General features: G+C 28.6%; 1 protein-coding gene across 6 annotated transcripts; it reads right to left on the minus strand.

Annotated features, from left to right (window-relative positions):
- Nucleotides 1–233: 233 nt before the first annotated feature.
- Nucleotides 234–5706, minus strand: LOC107628575 (uncharacterized). Of its 6 annotated transcripts, XM_088504062.1 has the most exons (14): nucleotides 5614–5706; nucleotides 5151–5476; nucleotides 3380–5034; nucleotides 2763–2892; nucleotides 2155–2643; nucleotides 1804–2025; nucleotides 1682–1715; nucleotides 1520–1604; nucleotides 1343–1420; nucleotides 1176–1262; nucleotides 933–1052; nucleotides 803–848; nucleotides 560–632; nucleotides 234–482 (listed from the first exon to the last, which is right to left on the minus strand). In XM_088504062.1, coding segments are annotated over exons 3-8 (888 nt in total). In that variant the 5' UTR covers nucleotides 3382–5034; nucleotides 5151–5476; nucleotides 5614–5706; the 3' UTR covers nucleotides 234–482; nucleotides 560–632; nucleotides 803–848; nucleotides 933–1052; nucleotides 1176–1262; nucleotides 1343–1420; nucleotides 1520–1593. The 6 variants fall into 6 exon arrangements, with proteins under 6 accessions (XP_088360188.1, XP_088360190.1, XP_088360187.1 ...); XM_088504064.1 differs by lacking the exon at nucleotides 803–848 and having other exon boundaries at nucleotides 3401–5034; XM_088504061.1 differs by lacking the exon at nucleotides 803–848 and having other exon boundaries at nucleotides 933–1048.
- Nucleotides 5707–14208: the final 8502 nt, after the last annotated feature.

Below are 14208 nucleotides of genomic sequence, written 5' to 3' on the forward strand. Positions count from 1 at the left end.
GTGTCTGAACCTGGAATAAAAAAAATTATGTGTGAATCTTTAACTAATCATTTTCAATTTGGAATGGCAAAGAACACATGATGAATATAGGTGATCATAACGTTACAACAAACTCACACACATGTAAACTCACACACATGTTCCAACAAACTCCTAAATTAAAAATAGCAAAATATTATTGATCTTTGTATTTATTATGAATATAATAATATAACAAAGTTTTCAGACCAGACAAACTTTCTCCTTTAAAATAATAATTCAACAAATAAATTATAAATGTCACTAATCTCGTTCACAATTGAGGATTAAAGCAAATTTTGAAAATAATAACTGAATATGCAAAAATGTTGCTCTCCATGCTGTTCACGCTAAAGCGTAACCCAGAACTCATTGCTCTTCTTCTGAAACTCATATTTGTGGTCATTGAACACCCCCAACAAAAGATCTACCACAACAGATGTACGGATATATTGCTCATTTAGCTGCAAATATGGATTAATTAGTTAAATAATATGTTCAGCATGCATATAATTAATCAATATGTCTTTGGCTAACTTACAATGCCCGACACTGTGGGATTAAACTTCTCTCTCATAGACAACCATTGAAGAACCCAGAGACCAGAGTCGCGACTAAAAGTTCAGTGGCAATATTAAAGATGTTAGTGTCAATAAAAGATCACTTTAATTAAAGATGAATATAAAAGATTCATTGTAATTATGTGTATCTTTGAGGATATTTGGGCACCCTCTAGCCTCTTTCACATCAAAGTTCATAAAATCTTTTCTTTCAAGAATGTCACCTTTTAGGTAATGACCAGAAGTTACCATATCTGATAATTTTAAAGCCTGAAAATTATATTCATGACAAGACGGTTAAGGTTTATGTATTATTTTACATGTGTATAAAGAAATGGATTAAGGACACCTCACCAAGGATTTCATAATTTCTTGTCTTGGCTCAACTTGATCATCATTTAGATTAGAATCAAACTGATATAATTTTCCATCCAATAAGCTAATGACCATAAGATACCAGTGGTCACCTTCTTCCTTAATTGACACATAAATCAACAGCGAATAGTTATGTGTGGGTCATTTCACATTAAACTCGTAAATTTAGATTTAATGAGGTTTTGCATAAATTAATCCATTAAAGAATTCACATGCACTCACAAATTTAAGATCCGGTGCGACAGGCATAAAGCGATATATATAGGCAGCATTCATTTTATCCAGTGAATGTCTCATAAAATGTTCCACCTAAAAGGATTAAAGAGATCTCATTCTAATGAATTACACATAATTTAAAGAAAAGTAATATAAGTTAACATGATATTTACCGCAAAAGATGGCGGAAGCATCCAAAAAGTCTTATTTGCTTGGTTCCATGTGGCCTTCATTACTACAAGCTTGATTATCTACAAATGAGAGTAAAGCAATTTATGGCTGGAGACAAATATTCATAGCCAAAAAAAAAAAATACATGCAAAAAACAGCTTGTGTAGCCGTGTAGGTACCTTGTCCGAGATTGGTCTTCCGGGAGCTAGACAAGCAAGTTCTTCCCTAGTTACTATCGTGTCATCCACATTAATCATGGTCTCACTGAAATTCAGATGTTTCATATAAGATAGTTCAACAACACTAATCCTACAAGTATGAGCTGAAAAAGAGGAACTCACCTTGGATCTTCAATACTTGCACAAAATGCATATGCTAATCCTTCAAGTTGAACAAACTTTAGCTACATTTTAGCACATGGTCTGAATATGACCATTCAAAACCAGTAATCAATGATTGTCACCTTAATCATTGCATTATAGTAACGTGATTTCTCCATTTGGTTAGAGTTAGAGCCTTGTGGCAGTGACCTCTCACCTTGGAGGCAAGGCACACCAGCAGATTGAGCAGGAAGTCGACGTGGAACAAAAAATAATGTGGCATCCCCTGTCTTTGTCATCTTAGCAACTCGCATATTAGGAGAAGGGGAGGTGAGCAATTTTTCTCGAGTCAATGAGGATTCAACCTGTGAAATAACCATTAGAATATGAAATCCATCCAATTTTTAGGTAAAAATAATGCAATGAGGTTTGAGGTTAAGCTGGTAAGTAAAAAATAGTTGAAGACAAAGTTTCAATAACCAAGGTTCCATTACCTTAGTCGGCAATGTCCTGCAGTAATTGCTGGCAAGAAAAGCTGTAGACTTAGCCTTGGTTCTAAGTTGAGGGTTGACAATGCACTTTCCTTTAATGCTGTCAAGTCGTGAAGATTGTGATGCCTGAGACAACCCCGATTCATGCTTATCTGATATAGTGGCATCATCTTCGGCATCAGAGATATCAATGGTGACATCATTGTCGAGTTGTGCGGGGCTGCATCTCAACCTCTTTCTCAATGGTGGATCAGCGACTGGTGTCATCATTGGGTTCCTGTCTACACTTTGCTGAGTAAAATCAACGTTGCTGACTGAATCTTTGGGAGGTAGGTTTGTGTTGTACTCATCATGGTCTTTGCACTTATCTTCATTATGGTACAGCTTAAACTCCATCACCTTGAGTGATCTCTCTATGTTGCCAGAAGCCTTGGTTAGTTCTTCCATAGACTTCTTTAGCTCTCCTAGCTCCTTCACATCTCTCCTCAAGTCCTGTAAATAAACAGCACCAAGGTCTACGTTAATGGCTAATCAAGTTGGAAGTGGAGACTTATTTAAATGATTTTATTCCTTTGGATTATTGGATTAATATAATCTAATGGCTAACATACTTCAATTGCACGAAATAACTCATCTATAGAAATATTCTGCAGTTGCGGCGATGTCGGATCTTGCGTAGGGGTTGCACTTGTTGCAACAAATTTCACACCATTTATACGCATAAAAGGGTCAGTTTCAAACCTGCAACCAAATATTAGAAACATTTACTATCACGTAAATATTGAAATTGATGAAAAGTAAATTTATTTACTTGAAATTTGAGACCGAATCAGGTGCAACTGCAGTGACATTCTCTGCAGTGGCCATTGAAATTGTAAAACGTATTGCCGACAAGGTTAGGTTGGTTGACAACAAATAGGGTTTACAACTGGCTGACCGTTATGGATTTTATAAAGGAACAATTACAGGAAACAAATCGAGTGAAATTAATTGAGATATCCCGAGATTTTATTACATTTAATTCAGAAAACATTTAATTCAATATCAAATACAGAAACTTGCTATCACATTAATGAGCATTCAATTTTTTAAAATACCTAGACGTTACTCTAACTGTTAAAATTTATACTTTAAATTTTAAATTTTAATATGTCCAATTTTAAAATTCAAATTTAGAATACTGAAAAAAAAGGGTGGTTACGAAAGTTGCAGTATAAATTCAACTCACATATATAAAAAAAAAGTTTACTTTAATCTCAAGTATAAATTCAACGGTTGTGGCAGCGTTTTTCAAGGTAGGAGAAGAGCAACAGAAGGCAGCAGAAGAAGCTCGAGAGAATCTGAAGAGGCTTGAAGTTGGACTTGAGGGAACGCTTCTTTGGAGGTGATAACATTGGCTTTGCGGACATTTCTATGGGTGACTTCCATACTGGATTGGAATAGCTGAGGAAGTTGTGGCCATCAACCTTATTGATGCAGAGTCAATGCCTAAGCTTAACTCATGGTTCCATGCTTTTATTGACATCCCAATTATCAAAGAACTCATGCCTCCTCGGCATAAATTGCTCCATCTCACACCAAGGCATCACATATATAAAAAAAAATTTCTTTAATCTCAAGTATAAATTCAACACAACACACTAAATTTATGAATATTGTAATTTCTTTTTTCTACTTTAAACTCAAGTATAAATTCAACTCACATATGTAAAAAATATTTTACTCTACTATAAAATATAAAACTACTTTAACACATTTATTCTAACAAGTTTGGCTAACTCATAAGTTTAATTTATTGGAACCGCCTCTGTGAGCTCCTTTGAGCTAAACTCATTAATAGTTTAAGAAATTGGATCCATATATTAGTAAGTGGAATTTGAATAAATACTAGTTTAACCGGTTAGATCATAACTTGACTTAATGTATATATGTATGTGTATTACTTATTTGAGCTAATATATGTTATCTTCATCATATTTGAGCCATTTCTTAAGTTTAAACTAACTCTATATTTTTTATAAGCTAAATTTTAAAATAATCAGGGATATTTCTAGGACTTTTCATGAAGACATGAATTAACTATTAAAATCAACCCAGTTACCATATAAGAAAACACCCTTCACTCATAAATAAGGAGATTTGATTCTTCTCATTAATGAACTCTTTAGAAAGAATTCTGACAGTTTTCTTATTATACAAGCACATGTTATATTTATCACAACTATTTCCAGAGGCATTCAAATTTTTAATACAAATTTTCTCACTCAATTTTAGTAAAATCACTTTTTCTTTATTGTTGTCCTAACCATAGTGCTAATATTATTTTCTATGTGGTATGAACATATTTTGAGCTATAAATAGTCTTCTTAGAATTCTATTTGCTTGATTTTTTTCATTAGTTTCACAATCATTTTCTCCGTAAGCATACAAACAATATCTATGAGTGAATACAAGCTATTCGATGCATAAAATAGGACAATGTATGCCATACTTGACATTAAATTGAGTAAAAATTGACATCATACATATTTACCCTGTTAAATAAGTTTAATTATTATCATTAAATAACTCTTTTTAGAGAAATATGAGTATTTTCATGAATGTATTTTTAACACCAATTAGCTATTAAAAAAAATTCATCAATAATCCTTCACTCATTCCCTCCAATTAACAAAGTTCAATGATGTCCTGCTCAACCATAAGTTTCAACAACATTAAGAAAAATACAAGATTATTTACTGACCTTTTTTGTTCTATGGCTAGATTTATTCTATTAGCTTATAGTTGGTCTCATGCATGTCTTTTCATTGATCTTTTGTGTGGCACACCATCATTTTCAGATTTCTAAGCATCTTATGAACCCAAACAGCCACAGCCATAGACCTGTTGATGAAGAAGGTTAAAAAATTAAAGAAATTACAATAAAATATTTTTTTATGTTATTCTAAAAAATATAAAAATAAAAACATTGTAAGAAAAAAAGAAAAAAAAATGAAAACCTTATTTGGGGAAGTAAGGAACAACTCTGATGCTTGACAAATGGTTGGAAGTCGTGGGTCTCCTTTGAGGCCATTCTCTTCAGCAAACACTTTTTCCCTTTTTTTTCATGTTTCTTCTTTTTTGGGTCTCTGTGTATGTATGTGAGGCACCTTCGATAAAAAATACCTCCTCCTCGAAAAACACCACACGACGTCGATGACCATACAGACGAGAAGAACATCACAAATTTTAGTGGCGGGGTGAGCAGGGGTGCAGAATAATGTCGATCCAGGATCTGACACTTGCATGCGTTCATGGGTAGTCTCGATCCAGACCTTGGTAGTTGCTGTTAGTGCCGGGGTTCATTGCAGTGGTGAAGAAGGGTTCATTGCAATGGTGAATAAGAAGAAAAAGAAGAAAAAAATCAGAAGAGGAAGAGACCCCATCTGCAAAACAAATAATAAGAGGAAGACAAATTCAGACCTGGTAGTTGCTGTTAGTGCCGGGGTTCATTGCAGTGGTGAAGAAGGGTAATTGCAATGGTGAAGAAGAAGATAAGAAGAAGAAGAGACCATCTGCAAAAAAAAAAAAAAAAAAAAAAAGAGAAAAATGAAAAGGTTTATTTGTAAAAACATTAAATATTAGGGAATATTTAATAAAATTAAATATATAAATTTATATTTAATCTACACCATTAGATATAATATTAAAATAATCTAACGGTTTAAATTAAAAATTAGCCTAAAAGACTAACGTTAGTCCTAAAGATGGTTGGAGGAAGTTAACAATGTTTCCTTATTTTAGCCCTCCAAAAATTAATATTATTCTATTGTCCACTTGTCAATTTTATAACTTGCCCGTCATTTTTCAGGAGTTTTGACACCATAAACAACACTTATATATAAAGATTGAAAAGGAAAGTTGACCAAATTAAAGGCTCACTCGACTTTTCTAAGTGAAGACAAGAGGGTTTCAACTTTCAATCTCTGAAACAATGGAAAAACAGAATTTGAGATTACTTCCAATATCGTCAATTATAGTTGTTGCATGTTTTTAAGTCATAACCCCAAACAAGGCACAATAAGAAACATAATTACAAATGACATGCCTTGATGACTTAGCACCAATTCAATTCTCTCATCAACAACAAGAACATTGCCTTTTAAGATTTTAATGCATATACTGATATACACCTAGTAAGAAATGACGACCAAACTTCCATGAACATAGAAAAAGATAAATTCTTTTGACAAAATTTTGTTTGAATAACGTATACTTGGAAACATTATGTATCTAGCATCTCCCTCCAAGAAAACGTTAATGCATATATAATGCAAATTAAAAGGAAAACAGATGAATCCAAACGCAGATATAATCAAAGTTTTCGTAGTGTAAAGGAGAACAAAAGAGGAAAAAGTTGCCTTGAGCCATAACTACTCTATCCATGGCCACTGGCAAGGACAAGTTGTTTCAGAGCAATATGTAAAAGATTTACACATTATAAACTAATTTTATGGTCATGCTATATTAAAGAGTGTTTTTCAATGAAAACTAAAGATTATTTTTTACAATAGAAATAAAAATAAAAACATCATATACAACACACTATCAATTAAATAAATTTTTCTAATTTTATAATTATTTACAATCTTCACTCTTCATTCAATTTCACTTCCCACCAAATAAATTCTCCTAATTTTATTTCAACTTGGGTAGATTATGTAGAATCTAAAGCGACGGTAATTGATGAATGGAACTGGAATTAGAATATACCTTATTGCGTTATTTAAGTCCTTCAGTTGGTTATTCGGTTTAATTTGATTTGCCTCTCTTTCTGATATCAAACAACATCTTTATCTCAAGAAAATAATAATAATAATAATAAATTAAAGATTCTATCTTGGGTAAACAAAGAAAGAGAGAAATATTCTGATCATGACTTATGAATAAAATATTTTTGTCCACTAATAAAAAAACGTAAGGCATTACCTCACCTTCAAATAGGAGTATCTGAACTACCTTAAGTTACAGGTAGATGAAATAGAATAACTTATTATTATCAGTTTATCACCCATATAAATGTTATAAATATAATTAATATATTTAATCCCTACAATATTATAAATTTTTAATATTTAAAATTTAGTAAACTACCTTCTGATCTATAAAAAAGTATATGATGACATTATATATCTTATTATAGTCTCTAAAAAGCTTGATTTTTTTTTTTTGAAAAAAAATCTTAAAAAAATATGTCTGACATTAATTAGTGTAATCTTCAAACAATACATGTAGTATCACCTATTTTTTTCTTTTGGATAGTTAATGTAAATTCACTTTGACTTTTGAAAGATATATCACAAAATTTTTTTCTTTTATAGATAAATTTAATATCAAAAGTTTTATTCACTAAATTTTTTGTTAGCCTAAAGTAAATTTTTAAATTATTATATTATATGTTAATTGTTTATATTCTAGCACAAAAAAAAAAAAGAGTCAAATCTAAAATGAATAAAGCTCAATCTACAAGAATCAAATTTAAGTTTATTTTATCGTATTATCCGACTTAATATATCCGACATATGTATAGACTATAGAATTTTAACTATACCTACAAATTCACCTAAAATATGAGATCTCAATAACTTCTAAACAAAAAAAGAATACCCTACCCGATCTCTCACAATTATTTTGAAAGGATAACGAGGTCTTCAAGAAAAAAAAAACACCCGACCCGGTTCCTAATCTTTTTTTTTTTGGACTGATTAACCCCTGTGTCAAAAAAAATAACATTCACTTTTTTTGGCACAAGGGCTAATCAGTCCCATAAAAGTAAAGCTCAGGGACCAGGTTGGGTATTTTTTTTTTTTGTCAAAGACCTCGTTATTTTTTGAGGTAATTGTCAGAGATTGGTTTAAATTTTTCTCAAAAAAAAAATAACCATCCATCATTATTATGAGTAAATAAATTACTAAAAGATAATAAGATTAAGATAACAAACTAAAATTATCTTTTTTATTGTATAAATATGCCGTTAAACTCATATTTTTCAATCTAAATTTATTTAAATTTGTCTAAAATCCTTATTAACTTATACATCGAAATACTAATATAATCTCGGAACACCAATCAATCACATTTATGTAATCATGTAAATGACTCTTATTTTATAAAATAAGGGGAGGAAAATACTGTGTTTTAGTTTACTTTGTGGTCCCACGGAAGAGTTCCCTTGAATCCATCATCCACTTGCAAGGGTTAAAATCTACATGCAATATTAGAGATCATTATTTTTTGTGTGGGGGAGAGCTGAGTGTATCTCACAATGATGAGAGAAGAGATGAGTTTTTCATTGCTATGGTGTGAACAAATCGGTCCCTTCGATTTGTTTTATTTTTAAAATTAACAATCACAAATCGGACCATCTGATTTGTGTTTTTAAAAATAAAAAAAAAATTTACTGTTGAAATCGGACCGTCTGATTTCTATTTCAAAAAATAAAAAAAAAATTAAAAATACAAAACGGACCATGCGATTTGTAGTTTTTTTTTTATCAAACAAATCGGACCCTCCGATTTGTACTTTACTTTTTTTTCCAAACAAATCGGACCGTCCGATTTGAATAAAACACCATATAAAAAAAAAACACCTAATCTTCCCATAACAATGTATTACACATATATTTATGCAATATAAAAAAAAATTAGCCGCAATATTATGCCCTTAACTGAACAATTGTTGTGCTTCTCCCTCCAAGGCTCCAACTATTAGATAATTCATATCAAGATATTTGAATTATGTTAGAACAATTTTTTTTTTATTAGACAACGGGATGAATGTCCAAAAAAACCAAATAGAAAATATTTTAAATAGTAATAAATAAAATTATGGATAAATCGGTCTAATTTGATCTAAATAATAATAAATTATATTAATTTTTATTTTATAAATTGAGCTAAATTATATCATAAATTTTTTTAAATTATATTTTTTAACTATAAATACTCATATATTGTTTACAATGAAATATACATATATCTTATTTATAGCAAAATATAACGACCAATTAAAATTTTTACACATATTTCATTTACATCCAAAATATAATTTTAAAAAAGCTTGACCTATCTCGTTTGTATTCGTTTACGGTGTAAACAAGATAAATAATACGATACAAATTGGTAAATATTTCTAATAAACTACATATTTAAGTAAATAGAACATTTAATTTAGTTATTTAAAAAATCCATAAAAACTTAACTTTTTTACTATACTAATACTATAAAATATCAGAATTTAAATATTAAAATGGTTTTCACAATAAAATTTTAAAAATGATAACTAAAATGGGTATTAGTATTAACATCAAGTGCAAAACAAAACTAAATAAATAAATAAATAATCATATTTTGCAATGGCCCGTGACATTAAAATTGACAAGTTTGGTTTTGTGATGAGTCACTTCCATAAGTTGAGCTACTTCTGATGAGAAAATTGACCTGTGCTTTAGGTACATGCTGACAGGTATATTATTTTCCCAAGTTGTTGGAAAACCAGCCTGTTACAAAGGATTCGGGCAAACTAGCTGATTTGATTCATTTATCATCACCTTACACCTCCTTGTCTGCTTAGCAAAATAATAATAATAATAATAATAATAATAATAATAATAATAATAATAATAGTAGTAGTAGTAGTACACAGATTATTTTTTGCGAAGATAAACTTCAAAATATTTTTTTAAATCAAAATAATAAATATATAGTTAATAAAATTAGTGAAAAAGGAGAAAGAGAGAATAGATACAATTAATTTTGAACCATAAAAACATTTAAGAAAAATGTCTTCTCCCCCTACAAATTAAAGGATCAAGATTCAAGGCAGCGAGCGATAGATTTTATTTTGGATTTGCTTTTTAACTTTATTCTTTTGTGGACACTCTTAGCCACGATGTGATTTCTCACCAACAAATAATTAACAAGGTGCAAATTCAGGTGCAGTCGACTTCAATTCACGTAAAGTTGATAGTTGAAAACTATTAGATAAAAATTTAGTCAAATCAATCAAATCATCTAACGACTCTCAATTATCAACTTCACGTGAAGTCGATTGTATCTGAATTTCCACCAATTAACAATTTTAATTATTAATTATTGTTTGTAAAATAAAGACACATCCTTAAACGTTTGTTATTAAACTAGGAGTATTGTGCTCTTTGTTAATTAAATAACTCATGATTTTTTATTTATTAATATTTTATATCAATAATTTAAACTTAAGTTAGGTTTAGAATTGAATTTATAATTTAGATTAAAATCTGATATTTTTTGTTTTTTTTTATATCAACTTTTAAAAAATATTGTACTTCTTACTTCTTTGTTCCAAAAGCATTAATATTTGCATTTGCATTTGTAAAAGGTATAAAATAATGTAAAACATAAAAAATGATCGTAAATATATTTGATGGAAAAAAATTGTCAATTTTATTTATTTTTAAATTCAGCTGATCCCATCTTCTATTCAATAAAACCACAATTAGAATATTTAGTAATTAATAGTATATTAAGAAAGACTTATTAATTTTCAAATAAACCAATTTGGATTTGTCGAGTGGTCAGCTTACTCGTCCGCTTAAGCAAGTGTTGGAAGTTCGAACCCCGCTTTGTGCATGCAGCAACTCATTGGCCAGTGGCAGATCCTTAAATGGAGCTCAAATCTGCGACGGATTATTAGTCTTTAACCTATCAGGTTGGGGAATACCGTTTGGGTAAAAAAAAATTCAAATAATAATCTATATATCATTGGATATAGAACTGGTGGTGGTGCTGGCGAGGGAGGGCGAAAAGAAGAGAATAAAAGAAAATCTAATTAAGCAAAGAAGAAAGGTAAGGAATATAATACCACCTTTCTTTTCGGGTATAAAGTTTGAAGAATCGAAGCACTCTGTATTTGAAAGACAAGAGCTTCACTGTTAGCTTTTTTCAGAACATATATATATATATATGGACAACGCAAAAAAGATGGAAAAGTTAAATTCTTTTTTCTTATTTATTTTTGTATGCAATCCTAAGATTATATTCTGCTCTGAAACATTTTTTCCAAGTCTTCATATTCCTTTCTTTGGTTACAGTACCATATTGCTACACAGTGTTATTAGTGACTGTTTTAGTAAGGAATAAAATTTACAAGTTTATTAAAGGTAGGTTACAACTTTCATAAAGCTAATTAATTTTTATGAGTGTATTTAGTCGTTAGGATTATTGTATTTTTCTAATTTCTCAACATGCATGGGATTTAAATGAAGTTCAAACCTCATCGTTCATATGTAATAAAAAATGTTTACAAATTTATTTTTAGATTTATTTGCAAGAAGGGTATCTTTATTGGTGAAGTTGGTGAGATTGCTACTCAGTTTGATTTTCATTATTCTCATCATAAAATTATTTATTTCAAAAATTTAAATTAATAAATAAAAAATACATAAATAAATTTACATAAAATATACCACATGCAATAACTTTTTTGAATTTGAAGCATAATTATACATATACCTTTTTTTATTCTTAAAATTCTATGTCAAAAACTTTTAAAAATAATAAAAATCAAACTCTAAAGTTTTTTAGAACAATAGGATCAATTTTTAAATTTTTTTATCATAAAAATTTTAATATTATACTATAAAATCATTCATCTAAATAATTTAAAGAATAAGTAAACATACATAAATAGTACACATTTATCGGTTATATTAATCAAAACCATCGGTGTTTTTATTTGCTATATGAAAAATGCTATTTGTCCTTTAAATTTTCAACCTTTAGTCAATCTTTTAATTTAAATAATATTATTTAATTAATTATTTAAATATTCATTTTTATAGGAAGTTATTTATTTTTTTATGAAAAGTTATTTATTTTTTAATTTTTTTTAAAAGTTGAATGATGGATAATTTTTAAAGATATCTAATTACACTGTTGCTATATTTAAGACGGTCAAACGAGACAGTTTAATGTAATCCATTCTTAAACTTGTGGGTTATATGGGTTAATTCATTTATTTTTTATTGTTTATTCATGAGTTTTAATTTTCACGTTCAGACCATTTATGTCGGCTTAATGAATTATACCAATTGACCTGTTTATTTTTTATATTTTGTTTTTGAATAAATAATTAAATTTTAGTGAAAATAACTATTTTTGAACCAAAAACTTTAAATAAACGGAATTTTTTTAGTATGTGGGTCAAATTTTTTGACTATATCAAAAAACAAAAAGTGCTGAATTATTTTGAAAAGCATACAAAAAAATAAATAAATAAATAGACTGCTTGATTTAGTCCACAGACTAATTCGTTTAGCTTGCTATTTTTTTTGAATTAATTGGTGTCAACTCGAAATTTAAATGAATCTGATATTAAAAGCAAAAATTTGCCCTTTTAAATGAGTAAACGAATTGCCCTCTATGATTTTTGTTGTAATTCGATAGTTGACGTTTTCATGTCATTTTTCCATCATTGTGTAACTAAACATTTTTAACTTCTTTTTTTATATAATTAAGGAGGGAAAAATTACTAATTAACTTACTAGGTAGTGTTATTACTAGTAAAGTAAAATGACTAAACAGTGTGTATATATACATTATATTATGCAACAACCCACTTTTAGTGCTGCTAGGTGCTACCCCTGAAAAGGAGATGTATATAGAGGGCCAATCAAGCCTTATATATAGAAGAAATAATTATTATATATGTTCCTAAATCTAGAACAAAGTGTTATTACTTTACACTATCTAATAATAGTAAATGACTCAATTCCATGATTAATTCCTGTCTCCTACTTTAACCATATGTTTTCTATGTAACAATTTAGTAATTCTGATGAGTGCAATTAAGGTAAGCTATAGAGTAAGCTAAGAGAATTAATTCCATTAGATTCATGAATTTCATAAGAGAATGATAGCAAAAATAAAAAATGAAAAAAACAACCATACACAGAGAGAATACAGAAAGTTTGGCCTTTATGATGCATGCGCAGATGGAAGATGGAGACAGGTAAAACTACATTATTGTGTTTTAAATTTGAGGAGTGCTAGGAGCTAGTAATTTTTATGTTTTGTAACTATTAATTGGTCATTAATAGTATTTTTAATGGTGTGAAATTATATTTAATGGTGAGAGATCACTCATTTTTCTTTTGATGGTTAAGTATTGATCACAAAACATAAAAATTGTTGCCCCTAGACTTTCTCTTTAAATTTTTATGCTGCTAACGTTCTTTTGATGAATTATTATGATAATGTTAGAGAGATAAAATTTAAAGTTATTTTATTTAACTTAACGGTATTTATAATTTTATGTATGTAATATTCATAAGTATATTTAATTATTCTAGCACAAATTAAAAAATTGATAATTTTAGCCTACTTTGAATTTTTTTTTTTATTTTCTACTCAAGCTTTTTGAATTATTATTATTATTATTATTATTATTATTATTATTATTATTATTATTATTATTATTATTATTATTATTATTATTATTATTATTATTATTCACTTTGCATATAGAGATCTGATCTCCAGCCATGAGAATATTATTGTCTCTACAAATAATATATATATATTGCATTTTAAAGCAAAAGAGAATGGACACAGTATTATTGCGTGTAGATATTTTCATGCATAAGCATGCTCCGAGGATGGCTTCAAGTTTATGTTAACATGATATCTATGTTACAAGTATTATATTTAACAAAAATGTTATATGCTGTGTGGATATCAAAATCAGTTATTATATATTTATATATAAATATATATATAATTTAATTTATTTTAATATATATTTTATATTGAGTAAATAGACAAAAATACAAATAAAATAATTTAGAAGGGACAAAAATATACACCAAAAATTATAAATATCAAAATACACTCCAGAAATTATTTTTTTTTGGACAAAAGTATACTCTAAGTCTTACATAATCACTACAAACATAGTACTTTTGTTTATCAAAATTAGTCTTTGAAATGTATTTTCGATATTTATAAACTTTAATTTAGTGTGTATTATTGTTGATGACAA

Source organism: Arachis ipaensis, chromosome B2 (assembly GCF_059453495.1).
Source record: "Arachis ipaensis isolate K30076 ecotype BB chromosome B2, ASM5945349v1, whole genome shotgun sequence".
Taxonomy (NCBI): domain Eukaryota; kingdom Viridiplantae; phylum Streptophyta; class Magnoliopsida; order Fabales; family Fabaceae; genus Arachis; species Arachis ipaensis.

Excerpts from the sequence above, each read along its gene's own strand:
- LOC107628575 (XM_088504063.1), bottom strand. Across the intron at positions 2,644-2,762 it reads AGTTATTTCGTGCAATTGAA|GACTTGAGGAGAGATGTGAA; the intron begins GTATGTTAGCCA and ends GTTTATTTACAG. Across the intron at positions 1,716-1,803 it reads ACTATAATGCAATGATTAAG|CATATGCATTTTGTGCAAGT; the intron begins GTGACAATCATT and ends TTGAAGGATTAG.